Here is a 24,304-nt window from a genome sequence, read left to right as displayed (position 1 = left end):
AATAATATGCCAACCAGCCAACAGGATCAGGTTAGAGGTGGAGTCAAAACCCAAGCTTTTATATTTAAAGGATAGGTAATGATAGTTCATGCAGACATCTCGGCTGGCAAGACAGACCTATAAAATTTAGCATTTTATTTTTTACTTAGAAAGCGGATTTTACATGGTAGAGTGCTCATATTTTTCACATGGAGTCCCACAATCTTCCTGTGATGGCAACTGAACTGAAACTGGACACGGGCTTCTTGCTGGGTTTTGTGTTTGCTTGTGGGAATGGTACTGGCTTCAGCCCAATCACTGGCTGTAATCCCTGCCAATGGAGCGTTGGCTGAGATGCTGGGCTGGGTCATTTGTGAGCTCTGAGTATGGAGGACTGAATAATAGCATTGGCCAGAGGGACCGACTAGAAATGCTCTATATAAAGTTTGCTGGTGTATTTAGATGCATTTTCTATTCTCAGGTTATGGAGCTGGTGTTGGAGGCTTGCCAGCAGGTGAGTACAGAAAACAGTGATGAACTTTATGTATGAAAGGCCTTGTGCCATGGCCGTCAGCTGCACGCATGGAATTTAGCTGTAGACATCTCTAAACTGAGTAGGCTGTAACTACAGCAAGTAAAGCTATCCTGATGTGGAAGATTTGGCTTTTGTGGGTGAGGAAGCCATGTAGAGTTCTGGCCTTCATCGTATTGTAGAATCTTTACCTTTTGGGATGGTGCAGGACCACTGCCTGTACAGGGTGTTGTAGCAAGCAGGTACAGTGGTAAAGGTGTACTGGCAATGATGGGATAGCATTGCTACCTTGGGGTGGTGTTGAAATGAATCACTTAGGAATAGTGTAGACACGTTGGCCCTCGAAAATGGAGACGAGATGTGGCTGTTGAAAACTGACTGTGGAGATGGTTTCTTACTATGGTGAAATGAGAGGATGATGTAGAGGGCATTTGGAACGATAAAGTAGCACTCTGTGCGAGAGATGCTGGAGTGAGAATAGTGCATGGACCAAACCATCTGTGTGAGGGGAGAGCGGGAGAGTGCAGCCTGTATGGAGACAGTGGAGGGGCTGTAGGAACAGCGCGGGGGCTGGAAGAATGAGAACCAGTTGTGTTCTGACCAGACGTCTTCACTTGTCTTCAGGTTATGGAGCTGGGGCAGGAGGCTTGCCAGCAGGTGAGTTGCTAAACATCATTATGTCAATGTCGTTGCAAATGTGCCTTTAGTTGGTTAACTTCACAGTGTTCATAAGCTCGATAAATTCATCGAACTACTTGGAAGAAATGTATTGTAATGCTACAAACCTGTGTCAGTTATGACAAAAGTCAAATAATGAAGGCGCTATCAGTTCACATGTTCATCACCCTCTTTGCTAGATAGGTCTTATATGTGGGTGATCGCACTGTCCAGTCTCTCTTCGAGTGCTGGTGAGTTGTTTCTTAGAGAAGTGTTTGATGAGAACTCACTATTCCTGACCCTGGCATAAAGATTTAGAAAGTCTGGGGCCGGGAGAAAGGTATCTCCGTTATGTTCCTTAAAATTGGACTTAGAGTGAATCAGAGATTTTGTCAAGATGGACAAGTATGCAGATAAAGGGATTTTGAACTTGGACCTCTCGTTATAATATCATAACGCAATTGCTTGAAGGAACAGATTCTCTAAAGGGAGAGTAGAATGTGACTCATGCCCGGCGTTCTCATATTGTGATAGTTATTGAATTTAAAGTATTGAATTCTGGCCTGTTTTCTCTCATGTCTTCACTGCAAGCTACAGTTGTTCTTTCCTTTGGTCTTATTAACTCTGCAGCAAGCGAGTATAGACCATAAAGTTCCAGATAAAGATTGTTGTGAGTGGCTGAGACGCCTTTATGCCTCAGTCTCCCTTCATCTGGCCTTAACCCGAATGCTATCCAATCACATAAACAGTATGGACCTGTAAGTCCTGCCACCAGCAGTTAAATGCATTTATGATGAGGATGAAAAGTTTGGCTAACTGAAGTACCATATAAGGGTTGCTGACACTGAATCTGCTGCCCAGTTAGGAAGCCACTGTGCAGCAACTGTGTTGTTTCAAGATGGCCTCCTTGTGTCCATTGGTTTTCACTGTGATGCTTGTGATTGACCTGCTGCCAGCCTTGAGGATGTGTCCAGCATTAACTCTCACAGATCTGACTTCCCTGACGGGTATTTATCACACAGTGCTCTATGGAAGAAGTAGGCTGTGGTAGTTTGGACTGATGTCAGAAAAGTGCTCCAAGATCTAAAGCCTTTGGCGTGAACCCTCTCCGCTGCCATAGAAGTGGTGGCTTTCTCAAATACTGAGAAGGACCTCGTCTTCAAATGCCATTCGGGTGTTCATACACCGCACCTGATGCTCCCTGGTTCCATTTTACCACTTCTCTCTTCATAGCCTTGCAATATTTTCAATAATTCTAAAGCCTTATCTCTTCCATGGCACCCTCGCTGGTGCACTGGTCTGCTCTGCAGGATGCCGGGACATCTTCAGTTGCTACAGGCTTTCTGTCACAGCAGAGAAGAGCCACAAAAGCACCGAGTGTGCCTACATCTTTTGGTACCTTTTCTAACTCCTGCACTGGCCTTTGTGCTTATTCCCAAAGACAAACTTGAAGGGCCACCCGGTTACACCACTACCCATGGTTTCTGCAAATAGCACAGGAGTTGTTGGAGTCTATATTCAACCACTACCCATGGTGGTCGCAGAAGATGAGTACCTTGAGGGTGTCTATCAAAGAGCCAGTTGGACCTATGAAGAGAAATCTCTGACAACTTTTTTTGAACAAAGAGGTCCTCACAGCCGGGAATATGCATTCACAACAGGTGAGTGGCAGGAACTGAACATCTGTCAAATCAAATACTAATGATAACAGAATCTAATAGAACGATGCATGAGTTGCGCAAGAAGATAAAAAGGCAGAAAACACCTTGCGCTATCATGCAGCAAGATATAAGAAAACCTGTAAAAACAATGGCGAACTGAAACCTTATAATAACATGTCAAAACATTTTTCTAGTAATTACATTATATTGTGTTCACTCCCTCACACACTCACACGTGGTTGCTTGCTCATGTCTAAGAGTAACTGGCCTCATCTCTGAAATCCTGGCACACCTGCAGCACATGGACGGTGGTCACAAAATTAGTACTGATTTTCAGAAAGATTCAGAGATCCAAGCCATCCAGCTGTCCTCAAAAGGTCTTCATGAGAGTAGGTTTGTCCATCGGCAGCAACTGACCAGCAGCAGGTCCTTTTGGGAGTGTCCATTTGAAGACAGTTTTGCAGCCTGCAGCTAGCAGGAGGAGCACTTGCAGCTAGCAGGAGGAGCCCTGCGCGTGCGAGCATCCTTCCTCCTCAGCCACCACTGCTGTTGAACAACAGCGTAATCAGCAGTTCTAGACTGAGAGACCTTTTGTGGCTAAACTCCAGACGGTGCAGTCAAGAGACCCAGGTGCTAATCCCGGCTTCATCTGAATACCACGTGTGCTTCTAGCCAGATAGTGCTTTGTGTATCAGTTTCCTTATCTGTCAAAGTCGAGAATGCTAAAACAAACGCAAACCCAAAGCCTGTATTAAGCTGTATATTAATAAAATATGAAAAATCCTATTTAGTACAAAATTGGTTCCGTCTTCAGTACTGAGCTATATGAGCCCGGGACATGGACTTTCATCCCTCCTCAGGAAATGAAACCCAACCTCCTTCACGATAATAACACCTTTCCCACACAATGTGTTTAATTTATTCTGCGTTTTGTGTCCTCCTCAGTCATGGCCACAGACTAACACCTTCGCTCTCACTTGTACTTTTGATTTAACTGGCCAGAGTGCTCAGGGCCTTCTGGTTAGTTTTATCTTGATTTCACACTTGACTCCGTGCACCCTTGCCTCTGGGAGAGTTTCTCCTTCTACGCCACTGAGGGGCCCTTTATGTTTCTGTCAAAGCGTTCTTTGGTTTCCTGCTTCACCTGGGGATGTGGTTCATTGTTTCGCTACTTGGAGGCAGCGTGATCTTAAATGCAGTGACTCCACCTTGGCTAAATCCTTCCATTGTGTATTCATTTTGTCTGCTGTCTGTTGTCAAACATTGCTGTCAGATAACCATATCAGCCCCAGCAGTTCGAAACAAAGGGCCATATATGCATACTTTCTAGTCACAAATACTAGTGGTAATTTTTGAGCGATATTTTCGTGTCCAGAAAGTTTTTCTTGCGAACCAGCTGTGTATGAATATGTCGGTTAGCAAAGATATTCTTATGATGTAGGTTGCAAATTGCAACTCACTCCGATTGGAGAAAATCACTGTCACGGTGGCCCGCCGGGGTCAGCAGACCACGATGCCTGTGATTGGCTTTAAATAAAGTACCTTTTTTAAGCAGACCAACTTCCTTAAACGAAAAAGGCCTGCTTTGAAAAAAAATATTTTTTGAAAAAGTTACTCTGATAGTTGAGAGTAGTCCTGTGGGCCGCTGCCTATTTACCCAGAAACAGTTTTACAAAAGTCACAAAGGGGAAGGAGTCCCCATGTCTTCACGAGCTTGCTCTGAATCTTCCATAGATGCACATATTGTGATGGGCTTCTCACATCATGTGATAGGTGACCAGGGTATTGAATCTAAGGAAGGTGACTTTTTTTCTCGAGCAATGGAATGGTCATACATTAATCTGTTATGACGCATGCCGAGAACTGGGAGACAACCAATCACAGCATTTGACTCCGTGAATGTTACCACAGTCAGAGAATCAGTTACACTCTTGATTTTAATCTAGTTCCTCTTTGACCACCGAAGCCCGAGTCAACCAAATAGTCCAGATCAGTCGCCACCAATTAAAGCACGGATTGTACAGATTGTACATCTAGCATTTCCTGGACAGATGCCACCTGGCCTTTAGAGTCAGGTCCATGATAGGAGTGTTCTAGCACTAATGTAATGGACTTCTCCAATAACCTGATCACCTTCCAAAGTTTAGTCACATTGTCCCTAACACACACAAGCATGTATACATAATTCCAGTCCTTCGTAGTTTCCCTTGGTTACCGGTTGGGTCAATCATGTCACATAATATTTTGTTCAAATTGTGTTAATTGCTTATAAAGAAATACATCACTAACTCTTTCAGCTCGGTATTTCTGTTTCTGTTCCAGCACCTAGTTCTCCCATGCAATCCGCTGACTTTGAAGACTCAACATCGGAGGCTGATAGATTTCTAACGAACAAAACCTTATTCTGTGCATACTGACTAACCTACCGAAATGGAGTTAGTTTTCTTAAATGTATCTTTTGAAGTGTTCCTACTAGATTCCAACTGATGAGTGAATTTTTTATTCACACTTCTTGAACCAGGTAGCACTTGAATGCCTCATGTTTGGTTATTAACCCTATATTACAAACCCATACCTTAATAACAGACATGTGATTTTTGGAGAGAATAACATGGGAACTCAGACTATAGACGACGATGCTATAACAAACCTGGTACTTTAGGTTTGATCGTATTATAATGTTTGCGTGTTTGCCTTTTCTTAGGTTATGGAGCTGGAGGTCTGCCTGCAGGTGAGTTATAAAAGTGATAAACCTGCGATTGAAATGGATTGGATAATGAAGCCCTAGGTGATGCTCGAGAACAACAGAGTAGAGCTGAATAGTACTTCAGAGTTGAATGAGATAAGGAAAGAGCGCTCAGTGTTTAAGAAGAAAGACGTTGAATGAGCATTGCATACCTCGACGTCTAGGGCACTGGTTCTGAGTATCACGTAGCAGTGATGGCGGGGAGCTGGTAAGTGTTAGGCAGTTTAGGCGCCTTGGCTCTGAGCGATAGAGCTATTGAGACTTTTGTTGAAAGGGTGAGCATGAAAGTGGTGATGGGAGGGAAGGTATAAGCTATCTGTAGGATGATGTGAAAGGCTGGTAGGGATGGTGCAATGGCTGCAAGGGATAATGCGAGGGCTGGTTCATGAGAGTCTAACAGTTGTATGTGTGAGGAAATTGCTTAGGCTGGGAGTCCCCAGCTTCCAATAATGATTTAGTGGGGTCCTTAGATTCCAATAATGATTCAGTGGGGGACCATAACAGTCAAAAGATTAAGAACCACTGCTTTAGTGTAAAGCACACCTAGTAAAGGCGGGATACATTAGAAGATATGCTGCGTCACTCCTTGCTTGCATCAGCTTTCTTTTCACCAAAACCTTCGGTTTCTGTGCTGGTCCAACCGAGACACACACCCCTTGCAAACATTAAGGGGGGGTTGGTGCAACGCAGTTGGGGAGCAGCACGGGGATCAACTTCCAGCATAAATTACCCTTTATATGTGAAAGTTGATCCATTGCTGCTGTTTGCAGCACTTTGTAAACTTCATGATGGTTTGTGTCGCTTATCACTGAAGCACCAGCACAGACCCTTAGTAAATTTGGCCTTTGGTTTGAGCATCAGGATAAGGTGTTTCCTAGGGGTGTAAAACTTTGATGTGGCAGCTAGTATTGTAATGGTTGGTGTGAGGATTGTCCATGAGGTATGGTGTAAGTGTTGGTGGTGTAGGGATGGTGTAAGAGTAATCTAAATGTATGATGTAAGTACTGGTTGTGTAGGCATGGTTTAAATGTTTACCATGGAGCCCTGTGAAAGCCAGCTGTGAGGAAATTCATGTGTTTGTGAGGGATAGCTTGTATACGAGGGACAGCCTAATAACCATAGCTGTGAAGGATAGGTGAAAGCGTTGATTGTGGTGCACAGTGTACAGGTTTTGGGTGTGAGGATGCTATGAGAGCATTAACTGGGATACAATTAAGAGCATTGGCTTTGAGGCATCAAACAAGCCTTTAGCTATGAGGGTTAATTTAAAATGGCTTTGAAGGATTAAGTCTGAAGGATGATGTAAGAGTGTTGGTAATGAGTGATGTTATGTGTATTTGTAAAGCACTCTATCACCCGCCAGGGTATACTGGCTCTGAGCAGGTGTGTGTGCCTAGCCCTCCCTATGGAAGTTTGGTTAATTGAAAAGCTAGAGAGGGAGAGTGTGAGGTCCTTGTCATCAACGTAGGAGAGGATGTTGATGTGTTCACAGATGACGGTGGCAAGAGGGATTATGTATATGTTGAAGAGGGTGGGACTTAGCGATGAACCTTGAGGCTCGCTGCAGATGTGTTTGATGGTTTCCGAGGAGTAATGTGTTAGGCCGGCAGCTTATGTTCTATCTGGTAAGAAAGAGCAGATCCAGCAGAGAGTGGGTCCTGGGATGCCAGTCTTATGCAGGTTCCTGATGAGCATGGGGTGTGAAATAGTGTCAAATGCTGCATAGAGGTCTAGGAGAATGAGGGCTCCTGTGTCACCTCTGTCAAGAGTCATGCCCATGTGTCTGTGGGGATGATGAGTGCTATTTCTGTACTGTGGTTGGACCTGAATTCACATTGCGTGGCATCGAGGAGCAGGTGTTTGCTGAGATTGTTGCTGAGGCGTTAGTTGATTAGTTTCTCTAAGACCTTTGCTGGGTATGGTAGGAGGGGGATGGGTCTGTAGGTGGAAAGCCCAGCAGATAGTTTCTTGAGCAGGGGCGTGATGGTGGCAAGGGTCAGAAAGGCCCCCAAGTGGATGATCTTCATGGTAGCAGCGATTTTGACAGTGGTGATGTTGGGCCATGAGGTCCGTGTTCGTTCTTCGGCCGTGATGGGAAGTTGAGTTGCATGGTCACTGAGTGTGCTTAAGGGTCAAAGTTTCTGTATATGGAGGTGATTTTGTTACAGAAGAATTCTGAGAACTCATTGCGAAGATCTAGTGTGTGGGTGATGTTGCTGGAGATGGAAGGAGGCACAGCAAAACCTTTGATGATGACAAAGATTTCCCTATTCCTGTTAGTGCCGCCGTCAATGTGATCTGCAAAAGCTGTGCGCTTGGTGTTCCGTATCTGCTGGTGGTAGCATCTTAGGGCTGAATTTAAGGTGTCTTTATATGTGGTGTCTTGACTTGATTTCCATTCGCACTCAAGTTGCTTGTAGTGCCATTTTATCAGCCTGATTTCCACTATGTACCAGCTGGTCTGTGGAGGGGTATTGCCATTGGATTGCATTTGATGGGATCCAGGGTGTCGGTGTTAATGATGGTCTAAGTTCAGAGTTGTCCTGCAGCCTGATTAGGTTTCTCAAAGTGAAGTTTCTTTTTTTTCTCCTCAGGTTATGGTGCTGGTGGTTTGGCTGCAGGTGAGTTACTGAAACTGGCCACACTGATGTCTAGCTGAGCTTTAAATCCATGTACCAGACATAAACCTGTAAACCTGTGAATTAATATCAGGGCACTACATGCCATATGCTATAACATCTTTATTCACCAAGTGCATTGTTTTGTTTTGCATCATCGGGGCCATCCTTTCTCTTGCTTATTGAGCTATACGTCATTCATCCCGAGTGTTTGCACTGCCTTATTCTCTCAATATACCTTCTATAACGCGTTTCCCTCTTGCTTCTCTGAAATTTACCTCTGTTATGATACCTGTTTTTGGCTTCCATTTTCTTGTTCCTTTGCATCCTTCTCTCGTTCTGTTACTTGTGTCAACCTTTATGCTTCTGCTCCTTACGTCTTCTCCTTTGATTCCTTTGCCATCCTTCCCTCTTCCTGTGGGTTTGCTATTCTTTCATCTTCTGTTACCAGTCCCACTCTTCTCTTTTGTGGTGTCTATGGGACCATTCTCTCTTTATGTAACTGGGCCATTCCGACCTTTTCTAGTGTCTGTTTTCACCTTCACTTTTTTGGTACCTGTACCATTCTGCCCCCTTCTTGCATCAGTTAAAATCTTCTTGTTTCTCATGTGTGCTAACCTAGAGGTTTTGTTTTCTGTGGCATCCTTAGCATTTCTGTTCCATGTATTTGTCACATACGGGTCCCTGAGGTCAGACCGAAATCACTACTGTGTACAAGTCTGGTATAATGTCTAGACCTCTAGCTTGTTCTGCAGGCCCAGGGATCTTAGTTGTATTAGTGAGCACTCCCGCAATGTAACATGTGTGTAACACTCTGGCATTTATTGACACAATAAAAGAAAGTCTGGAAACAGCATACATCCCGCGTAGGTCATCTCACTAGTTACAGGGAGAATATCCACCCAAACAATTCATAACAATAATAATAGACTATGGCCACCCAGGTAACCGAGTCTCATTAGAGATGAATCATTCACACTGATCGATCACACATCCACACACACACTCATTACTGACCCGAAGTGCACAGTTAATGTGATTCTTCCCGTCTCTTCTGTGTTGGCCATCAGGCATGGGTGCTTTCACTCTGCTTTGGTTAACTGTGACCTCCATCTTTTGAAGTCTATTCTATGTCATCATTCACTTCCTAGTGTCTCTCCTGCCTCGTCATTCACTTATCCAGAATCTTTTGAATGCTACACTCTCTTGGCAAGGGCTTTTTCTATATGTTAAATATTATCCTTCTCAACAGGAGGGTGAAGGGGGAGGTTTGTGGTACTGGCAGTTTGTGCTTTCATGTGTGTTGAGTGATAATTTTGATGACTTCTGATCTGCAACTTCTCTGTCCCGACAGCGAAACCTGCCAAGTCCTACGGTGGTGGCGCACTGGCTGCCCTGGGATACCGAGGTAAGTCGAGCCCAGAGAGGCTGTCAGGAATCTGCTGCTCATCCTAGGTCTCTATTGATATCAGTGTTTTCCACAAAAATATTGTTTGGTGGTGTTCAGCACCTCCAATATTTGTCAGCCCCATAAGTGTGAGACCTAAAATATTGTGTGATCCCGGATTGATTCTGAAACCATACCACCTCAAATTCAATCCATTTCATTACGTATTTTTGAACCCCTCTAATACTTGTCTGACCCTCTTATTTTGATCCCCAAATCTGTCACAAGCTCCTAAATGTTGTGTGATGTTATAATCCCATCCTTCATTGCTGGATTCATATTATCCATTTGTTAATCACACAGTGCTCGCTGGCATCCAGGGTTGTGACTGCCATACATACATTAGCTAGTGCTGTGCATATTGCCACCTCTTCTCTCATTCAGGGCCTCTGAGTTTTGGATGCGATCTCTACCGATGCAGTCAGACCTCCCAGTGCTCACATCCACCCCATGAGGTTAAACTGTCCAGTGGTTTCAGTGCCATGCACTCAGTCCTGTACCTTTCCTTACTGGGCAAGTCTCACCACTCCCTTCTTTTCTATTGAGTCAGATGTTCCACTGTTGTCTTTCAGAGTCTCAAAATGATGTCAGCTTCCGCATGTTGTCTCTATATGTTAGTTCTTCCACTGCTGTATCCTTACTATGCCTTTCCGTTCTTTCAATTTTGTGTTACTACATGCTATCTGCCACCCCACTCCTCGTAGACTAGCCCCTTCTTTTCGGATAACTATTTGACAGCTCCCCCTTAATATTTTATGTTCTTGCTATAAATATGGGAATTCCAAAGTCCATGCTGGCTACCATTTTACGATGATCACATTTCCAATGCACTAACTTAGGGTAAATAAGATTGTGCTGAACTACTCAATAAACAGGATTGGCCTATTTTTTACATTTCTTAAATATATCAATAGGTGTAACGCAAATGTATAGTTTTCTCCTTAAAATATTCTGGTAACATTGACTGCAATAGAAAGTCAGAGAAAAGTGAAAGCAGCTATTATTGTAAGATGTCAGAACCAAACTCAGTGGCCTGAGATGTACTGAATTAAACACTTTTTGCTACTACACCAAGGGGCATATTTACAATCCCTTAGCACCTACCGCCGTTTTGATGCTGGTGTCCTAATGACTGCCATGGTTTGCTGTATTGTAAATATGGCGCAACCATGATGTTGTTAAGTGGGACAGGGCCGACACAAGAAAAGTGATGCATCAGGACCGATACGCCACTTTATTGTAAATATGCCCCCAAGTGTGTTGTCATTTCAACTTAGAGGTACTCGGCTTTGACTTTGACCTCTCATTGACTGATCTTTCACGTGTTTCAACTGTTAGTTCCTGAAACAGGTGCCAGTGAGGACTAAGGTGAAGTCCAAGAGAACAGAGGCACATCCTTTCCAACATCACCCGTTCAGTGGGGTTAGGCTTTGAAGCTGCCCCACCATGTATCACGTACATTGTGTCACCAGGTGGCTGAAGACCCATCTCAGTGCTTGTTTTACCTTCGTCTTCCATCCCCAGTTTACTCTGCAGCTGATTTTGATGCATTTTCTTTCCTTCCTAGGTGGTGCTGCGTGCGGGCAAGGGAAGTACTGCGGCCGGAAGAGGAAGTAACCAAGCGACTGCTTTACAACTCACCTCATGAACCTTGGTGCTACTGCGTGGTCGGGAATGCAAACCTTGAATTTTACAAATAATGCAAAAAAGACGTCCGACTCGATAAACTACCCTTCCAACCCGATATGCCCCACTACAGAGAAAAATACACTGAGAATGCTGTAATAAGGAGAGAGAGGGCGGATCTGGAAGCCACGCGCTCAGAAGAGTGAAATGAGAGAGCTCCGGTTAGAGCCCCTTACTGTATGAGCAAGACTTCTGGGGAAACCGCCATCACACACACCTCTCTCTCCCCAGGCAGGAAGTTAGACAAGAAGCATAGAAAGGTCATGTCGCGCCCTCCCCCCACACCTTCCCCTCTGGTGCTATTGAAATTTGGGGAATCCCTTTTACACCGCCCCTCAACAACTCCACAGGAGAACCTATGCCTCAGCCTAGGGTCGCTGCAAGTGCCCCTATCTAGACATGTCTAGAGGAAAGAGGTGGGACCGAGCATTGGCACTCGATCATAAGCGTTAGCACCAGTGCCTCTTCGGCCTGTTGTCAGACGTCTTTAGCACAAGGCACGCACTGTGCCCCCACGTCTTCTCCCCTTCTCATTTGCCTCGGTGGTCAACTGCCTCCAGTCCCTGCATCCACAATGTATGAGAGCCTGTACATGTTCCTGTTGGACTTTCTACTTGTATGATACTCCTGAACTACATAACTTATGAGTTGAACCAGACCCTGTCTGGAACTGAATATCGCTAGCTTGTTGGTGTATGTATGCTTGTGCGAGGACTTTGGGTCAATTTCTGCTAATTTTGTGGGGTAGGCTGGGCTAGTTGGACCCCAAAGGCTGGGAAGGCTGCAATGGCCAAGGAGTAGAGGGCTAAAGACTTGGTCCAACAATTCTTGTCAGTGGTGCTGCTCAAACAACTGCAGTTTTGACCTCCTCACACTGTCTTCTCACAGTCCTCTCCATTTCCACCAGGAAAGCAGGTGAGATGAATCCTTCGGTACCAATCATTACAATGTGCCATGCGTGCCGAGCGTTAACGGTGATGCCAAGGCACACAGCTGTCGAGAAGGCATATGTTATCCCATGCTTTGTGCACTGTGTAAAATAGCCGTACTGTTAATAACGCATAGGAATCCAGGTCCAGCACCTTCCAGGCCATAGTGACGGCCATGAGGTCCTCGTTGCTGTCTTCCCGTCTGACTGCCATGATGCATAACATTAGCATTTGTGTTGCTTCTGTTTTGTTTTGGGCTGACTTTTCTGTACCTTGGAGATTTCCTGCAAAATGTTCATTGTAATCACTGATATAACGCTGATGAAACACTTCTTTTGTACAAAAGTAATAAAACGAAATGTTAAAGTAACTGCTTCAGAAACAGTCTAATAAATGGAATCTTTTGAAAGCTGATGGTGTGGTTTATATGCATGCCAACGGGATGGGAAGGTTGTTGGTAGTTGCACTTTTCAGTGACTTTTGAGGGGATTCAGGTGGTATAGCAGGCAGGTGGCTGGACACGAAGTCTGCACCGCCTTTGTCTTGCATACATCTGTGTCCAGAGTTCTGTATATTATGTCACATAGAGATGGGGTAAATTTATGCAGTTTGAAGGGACTGAAATATAAGCGAGGGACAGTGTACAACCATTCAATTTTGGTGTGGCAATGGGTGGATGAACACACAAACTCATCACTTTGCAGCTGGTGTGTTTTCACAGTAGTTGCTTCATTTGATTCCAATACTGCTCATGTCTGGCCCGGTGGTGGAAGGATTAAGCCCAGGAACTCTTCACTAGGACTGGAGTTTGAAGGCAATATTGTCTTTTTTTACATGGATTTTATTGTCCAGTGAGCTAGGCTTGGTAGTCATTTAATTCAAGTCATATACCGCTGAGAAACTGGAACCCAAAGGAACACATTCCATAGCAGAGCCCAGTACTAAATTAATTCCTTTGAAGTGTGCCCAGAACTGTGGCTTCTGGGAACAAGCATTTGCAATGCAATGGGTCTCACATTTGCTGGAGTTAGAAGTATTAGTGTTGTACATTCTTAACTGGACTTTCTTGCCACATAAATTGAAAATGAAAAGTAAAACAGTTGACATAAGCAAGTCAATTCAAAGCGCCACAGCCGCCATGAGCGTGAGCGCAAAGGAGGGACACAAAAGGAAAAAGAAGCTCGCTCGCAGTCAAACATATCGGCAAATGTTCAATTATCCATGTAACAGGGTCGGTGTCCAGGCGGTAGCAAAACCGCCCCAAGGAAGGACAAACGTAAAGCATTTACTACTGTCATCAAAGGATTCTTGAAAGCAAGTCCACAAACAAGTGAAAGTGATGGGCGTGGTTAAAAGCCCACATAGATAACAACATGATGGAAAAGCAGCGCTTGTGCGCTACTATGCTCGACCTAAAAATGGAGCTACTTAGTCTTGCCTCTTTGCTTCAGTCCCCCTTCATTACAGCTCTTCTGGGAAAGTCTTCCAAACACAAAGCTCAACGTCAAGACATGGCTCAGCTGTTTTGAAACAGCAGAGCCAAGGTAGAGGCCATCTCTTAACCATAGTACACAGTTTTTTGGTCAGGAAGAAGTCAGACAAGTTCTTCGGCGGAAACAAGTTAAGTTAAATGTGAAATGTTATCAGATGCAGAGTGTCCCAGCCTCACAAATTCCTAACAGCCAACAAGCGAGTCAACTCCTGCAGGCTTTTACTTCTGTAGAATCTAATCACGAACCATTTGGACAGTAAGGCACTCATGATGTCTCATTAAACAGAGAAACCCTGGAAGATCCCGTAACCTACTGGCTTGATTCTTTTAGGCTATCCTTATGGCCATCCAAAATAGAACAGGAAACAGACAGGATCGAAGACGTTTTGGAGAGTACACACAATGCACACTCAATATTATCCCGATTATTCCTCCATCAGCTAGTATAGAGACATGGTCTGAAGCTAGATGAGTGCCTTATGCTTTAGAGTAAAGCGAGGAAAATAGAAATGCAACTCATGCCCCTGCTTCTAGTACAAAAAAGCTGAAATGTCAAGGGAAAGGCATGTTCAACCACAAATCCTACTTGTTAGGCGAAATCAACTAAGAGGATTTAAGATTGAGATTGAGACTAAAATCTTGCAGGTATATAAAGGGTTTAGGCATTAAGAACGGATAAATATCTGACATGTCCTCTTTGGGCAACTCCACAGCACCTATTTCAACTTCTGTACAGGTTTGCAAAAGAGAGAGTGTGTGCACACACTAATGGAGTGGCCTGATGGTGAAGGGTAGCTGGAATCAATCTGCGTAGAAGAAGTTAGGGAGACAGATTCCTCTTTTTGACAAGATGCAATGAACCACACTTTCACTGACTGTGGCCACTTTTTAACCTGTATGCTCTGTCAACTGAATAACAGACTGATAAGTGCAAGAATGGTTTAAAAAAAAGAAAACAACATGCTGTTAAATGCAGTTTCATGTATACTCAGCCCTTCTATGCAACATTTCTAACAACAAGAAAACCAAACCAAAATTATTTCACTCTGGATCCTTATGGGGTTATTTAATGTCTGATAAATGGCCTGTTGTTCCGCTAGGTTGGTGAGGGTCATAACCTCTGCAAATTTTGGTAGATAAAGGGCTGCTTTGGTGTAGAGATTTCCACCTACTGTGCGGCGATCTCTGTGTATTCAAAGGAGCTGCCACCATGGTGGCTCCTCTGAAAGCACTAAGGGCCTCCTATACAAGGAAATGACGGAGCACAGACTGGCACCAAATTTGGCAGCACCGTGCTCCGACATTTTAGAAACGCAGGGATGCTCCGTATTTACAACACCCCTGTGTGTTCCTTAGCACTGGTGCTAAAAATAGCTGCCTAGCACCAACGCAGACGCCCTTGCACCATAGTGCAAGCGTGCCTGCATTGCAGGGAATGAGTGTTTATGTGCAGGAAGGTGTCCCTTTGTTACTTCTATGTGCTGCAGAATCGCCATTACTTAATGATTGTTTATGTGCAGAAGAGACACCTCCTGCAAATAAGCAATCATTAATGACGTTTTGCTCTTCTATCTGTGCTGCCGGGTGCAGCACACATAGAAAAATCTAAACAAAGAGAAATTATTTCTCCTCATTGCATTGCACTACTCTAACACCACCCCGGGTGTAGCGATAGTTTTTGGGGCTGCCTCAGGTTTCCAATTTCTCGTAAATCTAGGGCAGTGTCAAAAGCAATGGGTGTTGTATGGAAATGCCCAGAGCAACACCCATTGCACACCCCTCTGCCACTGTATAATACGTCAAGAGGGCACATATTTACAAGGCGGCACTAAGCCATGTAAGGTGGCTTAGCACTGCCTTGTAAATATGGAAAAGGGCACAGTGCCACTGGGGCATCGCTTAGGGGCTTGTAAGTGAGCCCCTAAGTTTGCTGTGCAGCCACCTTGCTTCATGACGTCACTCAGCAAACTTTTTTGTTTTTCTAATGCAAACTTCCCAAGTGGTAGAAACTAAAGGGCCAGCTACCACGGGAGTTTAGTTTCAGGGAGCGGTGTCATTTTTTATTTGGTCTGTTTTGACAGCCAAACATTTCCTGGTGGTCCCAGACAGGAACAAATTAAGACAGAAACAGTGCAGGCGGTCAAAGGAAATTAAATCGACAGCTCAATATCTGTGGGTCTGTCAGTCTGAGCTTTCTGTCATCCGAGACTCCACAGCACAGTTTGTTGGACACACTTGGGGAGGAGTACCTTGTCCAGCAAACTCTAAATAACCCTCTTCCTGTGGTCTTTAGGTCTCTCCCAAAAGCCATTTTTAGCTGACTCTCAAGAGCTCGTGTCAGCACACAACTCATGTGTACATCCACAAACAGTCACATAGAAAACAGAAAGGGGCTTTGGGACAGCCATCAGCTATTTGCTACTGAGCTTCATCTTGCTCTTCGTGGTTCTTGAAGTCAGTAACTCCTAGGCCCAAAATGACTACTCCCCACACGGGGGAAATCTTGTCCATCCAGACTGCCATCAATCAGGCCTTTCTGGCCTATTATCCTGGACTGTACAGGAAGAAGCCAGGACGGGGGTGGAGGGTTAAAAGGGGGTCCCATGCTACTGGACTATATGGACACATGCTTATCCTTCGCCTTGATCCCTTACAGCTTCAGACTCTAGACATACCACTGACTGCAGAGGAGGTCCTCCTGGTAATCCAATAGTTGCCACCCCAACCAGAATGAGTTTATCTCAGGGAGGAATACCTTCCTGAACCTCCGACTACGCTTTCACCTCATGGAGGGAAACTTGCAGGCATCCTCGCTGCATACTGCCCTTTCACTAGATATTGAAAAGGCGTATGGCATCTTGGGCTGTCCTTATTTCATGGAGGTATTGTGGAGAACGAGTGTGAGTCTGAAAATAATGTGTTGGATAGCCCTGCTCTATACTGGTCCAATAGTACAGGTCCACAGGGACAGTGAGATCTCGGCCCAGTATAACATGCACAAGGGTACTAGACAAGGATGTCCATTATCGCCACTCATCTTCCCACTGGCACCTCTGGTGGGCCTATTCCATCTACAGGGCCCACATTGGGGCATTCTGAGGGCTCACAGTTGGGAAACTATAGTCCTGTAGGCAAATGATGCATTAGTGTACCTCCGGGACGCAATTACAGACCTCCCACATGTAATGGAGGTGTTGGAGGATTTCGATGGGGCATTAGGCCTGATATTGAACTAGGCAAAGTCCTGTTTATTCCCTATGCCTGCTGCCTTATGCAGGTGGAAAGGCATGTGTTACCTCCACTGGCAGTGGAGTGGCACCTGACTCCTTTCTGTACTTGGGCATAAACAACTATCACGCTCATTATGATGTTATACAGGGTAATCTGAGGGCGGTGGTGGCCAGCGTTAATGGCTCCCTAGGTTTCTAGATCTCCCTGTCACTGTCTCTGATGGGTAGGTTGGTGTTAGAAATGTCTAGTTGACAGTCAGTTTACACCCTGTCCAAGTAGGGACCATGACTCTAGTCAGGGTAAAGGAGTGATACACCTAAGGTAACCCCTCGTCACCCCGTTGGTATCTTGGCTCAAGCAGTCAGACTTATCTCAGAGGCAATGTGTAAAGTATTTGTACACACATGCAGTAACACAGTGAAAACACCACAAAAACACTCAGCAACAGTTTAGAAAAATAGCCAATATTTATTTGAGTTAAACAAGGCCAAAAAGACAGAAATCCAATATACACAAGTAGATATTACTTTTTAAGTCTAAAAGAGTATTAATCCTGAAGAATCAATGGTTGTATCCTTATAAAACAGTATCTTGGATGCGTCAAAAACAAAGACAATTCAGGCTGCAAAGGAGGTGATGTGTCAGAAAAGCAAGCAATGTTGATTCTTTTCCTGCCAGACAGATAATGCGTCAATTCTTTTCCTGACGGGTTGGTGATGCGTGGAATCCTTATGGTGGTGCAGCGTTAATGAAGGAAATAAAGCCCGGGGTGACGCATGATGCAAGGCAAAGATGAATCTGCACTGAAGCAGGAGATGCATCAAATCCGTAGTTGCGAGACAGGCGCTGTGTCGATTTTTCTGCTGCGGTACAGGCACTGTGTTGATCTTTCTGCCGTATCAGCTCAGTGCTTGGATTTTTCTTCAGGTCATCAGCTTCCAGTTCCAAGGGCCCATGGATTGGATTTAGAACCATTTGGCAAGTCAAGACTCTCAGCAGAAAAGCCCAGGCACTGGCAGATGAAGTCTTTGATGTCCCTGAGACTTCTTAGAAGGAGGCAAGCTCAGCTCAAGCCTTTGGAGAATCTTGGAAAGCAGAATATAGAAAGCAGAGTCCTTTCACTCCCAGGGCAGAAGCAGCAAGGAGCAGGGCAGCACAGCAGAGCAATGGGCAGAGTGGCAGATCACAGCAGAGCAACGGGCAGAGTGGCAGATCCTCCTACAGCGTCCAGCTCTTTTTCCTGGCAAAATGTCCTTAGTCTAGAAGTGTTCTGAAGTTGTGGTCTCAATGGCCCAATACTTATACTCATTTCTACCTTTGAAGTAGTCAAACTTCAAAGGAAAGTCTTTGTAGTGCACAAGACCCTGCCTTTTCTCATCCTGGCCCCAGACACACACCAGGGGGTTGAAGGAGACTGCTTTGTGTAAAAACAGGCACAGCCCTATTTAGGTGCAAGTGTTAGCTCCTCCCACCACTCTTACCCAGTAAGGCCCATCAGGATATCAGCGCACAACTCAGCTTCCTTTGGGTGACTGTCTAGGGTGAATTCACAAACAGCCCACCTGTCATCCTGACTTAGACGTGTATTCCACAGCCAGGCAGAGGCACAGAATGGTTAAGCAAGATAATGCCCACTTTCCAAAGGTGGCATTTTCAAACTTAGAATTTCAAAACCAACTTTAGAAAAAGATGTATTTTTTAATCATGACTTCAGAGACCCCAAACTCCTAATCTCTATTGCTCGCAAAGGGAAATTACACTTGACAGATATTTGAAGGCAGTCCCCATGTTAACCTATAGGAGAGATACGCCTTGCAATATTGAAAACTGAATTTAGCAGTATCTCACTATCAGGACATGTAAAACACACCAGTATATGTCCTACCTTTTAATTATGCTGCACCCTGACCAGGCAGCTGCCTAGGGCCTACCTTACAGGTGACTTACGTGTAGCAAAAGGGAAGGTTTGGGCCTGGCAAGTGGGTACACTTGGCAGGTCGAACTGGCAGTTCCAAGCTGCCCACTCAGACACTGCAGTGGCAAGTCTGAGACATGTATACAGGGCTACTTATGTGGGTGGCACAATCAGTGCTGCAGGCCCACTAGTAGCATTTGATTTGCAAGCCCTGGGCACCTCCAGTGCACTTTACTAGGGCCTTACTAGTAAAAGAAATATGCCAATTATGGATACACCAATTACCAATCCAATTTAGACAGAGAGCACTGGCACGTTAGCACTGGTCAGCAGTGGTAAAGTACCCAGCGCCCCAAAGCCAGAAAAAAACAAGTTCAGCACAGGATCAAAACACAAGATCAGAAGCCAAAAAGACTGGGGAATTCATGCCAAGAGCTGACAGTCTTACATGTGTCCCTCCTATGTGTCCCTCATGCTGAAGGTTTGGCGAACTACCCAACCTCATAGGAGTTCTCATCACTAAGGCGGAAGAACCTGGACAGACCATCAACATTGGTGTGTTCTGTGCTAGGGCGGTGCTCCACCGTAAAGTCCATTCCCTGTAGAGAGATGGACCACCTCAACAGTTTGGGATTCTCACCCCTCATCTGCATGAACCATCTGAGGGGCCTGTCGTCTATCCGGAAGTGAGTCCCAAACAAGTAGTGGCTTAGATTCTTCAGCGTCCAGACCACAGCAAAAGCCTCCCTTTCAATTACGCTCCACCTTTGTTCCTGGGAAGTAACCTCCTACCGAAGATGGCTACAGGTTGATCTAGGCCCTCTTCAGTAACCTGTGAGAGTACGGCTACCACACCATGCTCTGAAGCATCTTTCTGCACCACAAATTCTTTCGAAAAGTCAGGAGCCTTGAGCACTGGTGCAGGGCACATAGCTTCCTTCACAGTGTCAAAATCAGTCTGGCATGCATCGGTCCAGATATCCTCACGGGGCTGCATCCTGGAAGTCAGCTCTGTCAAGGGGGCAACAATGGTGCCATACCCCTTGATAAATCTCTAGTAGTACCTGGTGAGACCTAGAAAGGCTCTCACCTCTGTCGGGGTCTTGGGGGTGCCCAAGTCAGAATAGTGTGAATTTTGGCTTTGAGGAGCACCACCTGGCCGCTGCCTACCTGATATCCCAAGTACACCACAAACCCCTGCCCTATCTGGCACTTGGTGGCCTTGATAGTGAGTCCTGCACTTTGTAGAGCCCTCAACACTTCCTTGAGGTGAAAAAAGTGGTCCTCCCATCTAGAGCTGAAGACAGCAATGCCATCCAGGTAGGCAGCACTGAAGTTTTCCAACCCAGCCAGGACCTGGTCAAGCAGCCTCAGGAAGATAGCAGGGGCGTTCTTCAACCCAAGGGGCATAACACGGAACTGGTAATGCCCCTCTGGTGTCAAGAACGCCGACCTCTCTTGGGCCCCCTCGGTTTAGGAAATCTGTCCGTACCCAGATGTCAGATCAAATGTGCTGAGGAACTTGCCAGCTCCCAACCAGTCAATGAGCTCATCAGCTTGGAGGATAGAATGTGTGTCAGTTTTAGTGATGGCATTGAGCCCTTGGTAGTCCTTAGTTACTTGGAACCTTAGTTCAAGTGTGACACTGGGCGGAGCAGCCTTGGGGACCAGAATCACAGGGCTGGATCAAGTGCTGTTGGAGTGCTCAGTCACCCCTAACTCCAGCATCTTAGAGACTTCCTCATCGATGCTGTTTCTCACTCAATCAGTTTCCCTGTAAGACATCTGCTTAACAGGAAGGCTATTCCCAGTGTCAATATCATGAGTACACCATTGGGTAACTGCAGGAGTGAGTGAGAACAATGAGGTGAACTGTTCCAGGAACTGGAGACGGCCCCTCTGCTTTTCTAGGGTCAGAGTAGGGGAGGGGTTCATGCCCTCTACTAACTCATCCACCTCTTTGGAAGACAGGGCGTCATGGGAGGGGCTCACTCTCCTCTTTCACCCCACCATCCGTGACCAAGAGCATGGTCAACTCAGACCTCCTAAATGTAGCTTGAGGCGGTCCACGTCCAGGACCCTCAAAGGGTTCCTTGGAGTCTGCATGTCCACCAGGTAGGTGACATTACTCTAGCGCTCCTTCACCTCAAAAGACCCAGACCAATGGTCCTGGAGAGCACGGGGCTCTAACGGAACCATCACCCACACTTTCTGGCCAGGCTGAGACTCAACTAGAGTGGTGTTATGGTTGTACCAATGTTTCATGTCCTCCTAGCTAGCCTCAAGGGTCTTATGGGCGAGTTTACGGAAGTGGGCTATATGGTTCTTGAAGGCCAGCATGTAACTGAATACATCTTGGGGTGGCTTCTTGGGAGCTTCCTCCCAGCCCAACTTCACCAAACTCGCCCATACAGAAGGTCAAAAGGGCTGAAGCCAACACCACTCTGCAGTACCACCCTGAAGGCAAACAGCAGGCATTATAACAGGATGTCTCACTTATACCTCATGGATTCTGAGAGACCCATAATCATGCACTTCAGGGCATGGTTGAATCTCTCAACCAACTCATTGCTTTGGGGGTGTATTGGCCTTGTGAAATTGTAGGTAACTCCACATGCCTTCCACATGGCCTTCATATACAGCGACATGAAAATGGTACCCCTGTCAGACACCACCTCCTTGGGGAACCCCCCCATGGGTAAAGATTCCCATCAGTGCCCTGGTCACAGTGGGCGCAGTCACTGTCCTCAGAGCTTCCAAATACAGGGTGGCATGCTCCACCAAGACCAGGATAAACTTATTGCACGTGGCTGTCTTGGGATCCAGGGGCCCACAATGGCAATCCCCACCCACTCAAAAGAGTTGCTTACGACAGGAAATGGTTGAAGAGGAACCTTGCACCTCTTCCAGATATGCCACTCTCCTGACATGTCTTAAAGGTCCTGCAGAATGCATCTGCGGCCTTCCTCATTTGAGGCCAATAAAAGTCGGTGAGAAGCATGTCAAAGTTCTTGTCCTGCCCCAAATATCCTGCCAGTGGCACATCATTAGCCAGACCCAGTAGAAAGGCTCTGAAATACTGGGGTACCACCAGCACACAGGCTGCCACAGGCTCAGCAACCTTAGGCTCACTATACAGGAGATCATTCTTCCAGTAAATCAGGTGAGATCCAGAGGTGCCACTAGCTGCCTGGGCCTGGGCCTGTTTCCAATGGCCCTTAAGGGTGGGGCATGCTTTCTGCACTGCACAGAATTCCTCCCTCATGAAGCCTCCTTCCCGCTGCCAATGGGTCAGCTCAGACAGGACCCCCAGTTCGGCCACTTCTTCCCCTGTCAGTTCCGGGGTGTCCCCCTCAGGTTCAGCCTCCTCCGGGACCTTGGGAATCCCAGGAGTGAGTTTTCCACGTCCCTTGCCCCTCCCCTCCTGACAGTCACATTTGCCACTGTTTCAGGCCCCAAGTCCTTCTGATCACCTTCTCTGGCGGCCACGCACCATGTGGTCATGCACGCTCACTCTGGCAATCATAACAATTCCAAGTGGGATATGAGCTCCATCTCCTTCCAAACTGTGTGCTCCAGGTCTTCCCTAGTACACAGTCAACAGGCATGGATGGACTCCCAGCTAACCTCAAGGAACCAGAGACCACCCCTCCCCCCATTCAAAGGGAACCTGAGCTGCCAAGCATTAGTGCTCACTGTTGTCTACTGCTACAACTTGGTGGACCACATTAGGGACTACCTGCTCTTGAGACACCAGATGAGAGCAGGCTGTTGTCATACTGGTTCCTGTGTCTCTCAGAGCCTCCATCTGCCCCCCATTGATGGTCACCCACTGCCCAATGATTGTTATCAGGCATGGGGATTCTCTGTACCACCTCACCCTCACACAGTGAGACTAGGGACAACTCAGCTGGCTCCCCAACACTAACTGGGGCCAACTCCTCCCCAAGCGCTACACTTGCCACCTGTAGGGTCTTGCCAACAATGGGGGGGATGTGTCTGCTTGCTACACTTAGGATCCCCCTGTAGTGCCCTTCCTGAACACATGCAAAACACTTCAGGTGTCCCTTCCCTGCAGGCTTACCGGAAGAGAACCAACCTTTCTTCTCAACAGGGGGTTGGGAATCTTTATCCTGGAAACTAGTTTAAGGCCCTTTAGAGAACTCCTTACTTTTATCTTTGTCCCCCGCCTCCTTCTTCTGTTGCGGACCCTGCCCACCCTTGGCTGAGTCTCCCACATACAACTTCTTTTGGACCCTGGTGCTGAGCCAGTGGTCCACCTCATTGGCAAGCTTCCTGTGGTCAATAAGCTTGCTGTCAATCAAGTCCTGGCACAGCTCTGGAAAACAATGACTAGAGTGTTTCCATGCAATCAAATTGTACAATCCCTGGTAGTCTGTTACCTTATTGCCCTACACCCAACCAACTAGTGCTCTGCAGAAAGAATCAACATACTCCACCCAAGTGTGTGACCAAGTTTAGCACTCTCCCTAAACTTTACCTTGTAACTCTCTTGGGTGAGACCAAATCTCCTGGTCAGGGTGTCCTTCATGGCAGGGTACCTCATCCATTCCTTTTCTTCGAAGTCTGGCAAAGTGTACCACCCCTTCAATGGAAAATACTTCCACAGGCCTGACCCCAGTCTCTCTCAGGGACTGTGTGCATCCTCAGCACCACTTCATACCCCCTTAACCACTGCTCAATGTCATCACCCACAACAAAATCTTTCACCACATCTTTGGGTATTTAACCTTTCCCTCAGACCGCACTGAAGAACTACTGTCACCATCTGTGCTGGACCTGCTGTTTAGATCTAGCTTCTTCAAGTTCAGCTCTTGTGCTAAAAGTAATTTATTTTCCTCCATGGCAAGTTTCTCTTTCTCTGCCTCCCTTTTCATTTTGGCCAGCTCCAGCTGAAGCTCCCTCTCATGCTGCAGCTTGAGCTTCTCCATTTCCATTTGATGCCTCCTGTTCTCCAGCCTGTCCTCCAGCTCCTCTGGGGTCAGACCTCTGACCGAAACACTACTTCTTGCCCTGGCAGGCACCTCCCTCATAGGCAGATCCTGGTTATCCATCAACTCATCCTGCAGGCTGTCCTCCTCGCCCTCCACAACAACATTCTCTTCCGCTGCGGGCCCACCAGCCTCCTTAGCTGCCAACCAGGCCCTCCGCACCTCTTGCAGCTCCTCCTTCTTATGTAGGTCTTTCATTGGACACTGGAGGTCCTTACAAAACTTTCAGAGCGGAGACACTGGGTATATTTCTAACTACTCCTGCTCACATTTGTAGCAACTGCTGATGGCTCTTCAGATTGAGAAATGCTTGCGGATAAGGGTAAAGTTGCAAAGTTCAAGAAGGCAAGAGAGATCCAAAAAGAAAAAAAACAGTATGTGGATGCGTAATGGTCACAA

The 24,304-nt window shown here is 46.2% G+C and overlaps 1 protein-coding gene across 35 annotated transcripts in view; it reads left to right on the top strand.

Moving 5' to 3' along the window:
- The window catches only part of ELN (elastin), a 212,562-nt gene extending 199,898 nt beyond the window's left edge, over positions 1 to 12,664 (top strand). For 26 of the 35 annotated variants that reach the window (XM_069226797.1, XM_069226808.1, XM_069226825.1 and 23 more), the window contains 6 exons: positions 461 to 493; positions 1,136 to 1,168; positions 5,534 to 5,560; positions 8,170 to 8,196; positions 9,548 to 9,601; positions 11,208 to 11,405. In XM_069226797.1, the coding sequence (XP_069082898.1) occupies positions 461 to 493; positions 1,136 to 1,168; positions 5,534 to 5,560; positions 8,170 to 8,196; positions 9,548 to 9,601; positions 11,208 to 11,257 (224 nt within the window). In that variant the 3' untranslated portion in view covers positions 11,258 to 11,405. Of the gene's footprint in view, positions 1 to 460; positions 494 to 1,135; positions 1,169 to 5,533; positions 5,561 to 8,169; positions 8,197 to 9,547; positions 9,602 to 11,207 lie in introns of all 35 variants that reach the window. The other 9 variants (XM_069226829.1, XM_069226833.1, XM_069226830.1 and 6 more) reach the window with 1 other exon arrangement.
- Positions 12,665 to 24,304: the final 11,640 nt, after the last annotated feature.

The sequence above is a fragment of the Pleurodeles waltl genome, chromosome 3_2 (genome assembly GCF_031143425.1).
Source record: "Pleurodeles waltl isolate 20211129_DDA chromosome 3_2, aPleWal1.hap1.20221129, whole genome shotgun sequence".
NCBI lineage: Eukaryota > Metazoa > Chordata > Amphibia > Caudata > Salamandridae > Pleurodeles > Pleurodeles waltl.
Note: the sequence above shows the minus strand (reverse complement) of the source record. Positions and strands in the feature narration are given on the sequence as shown.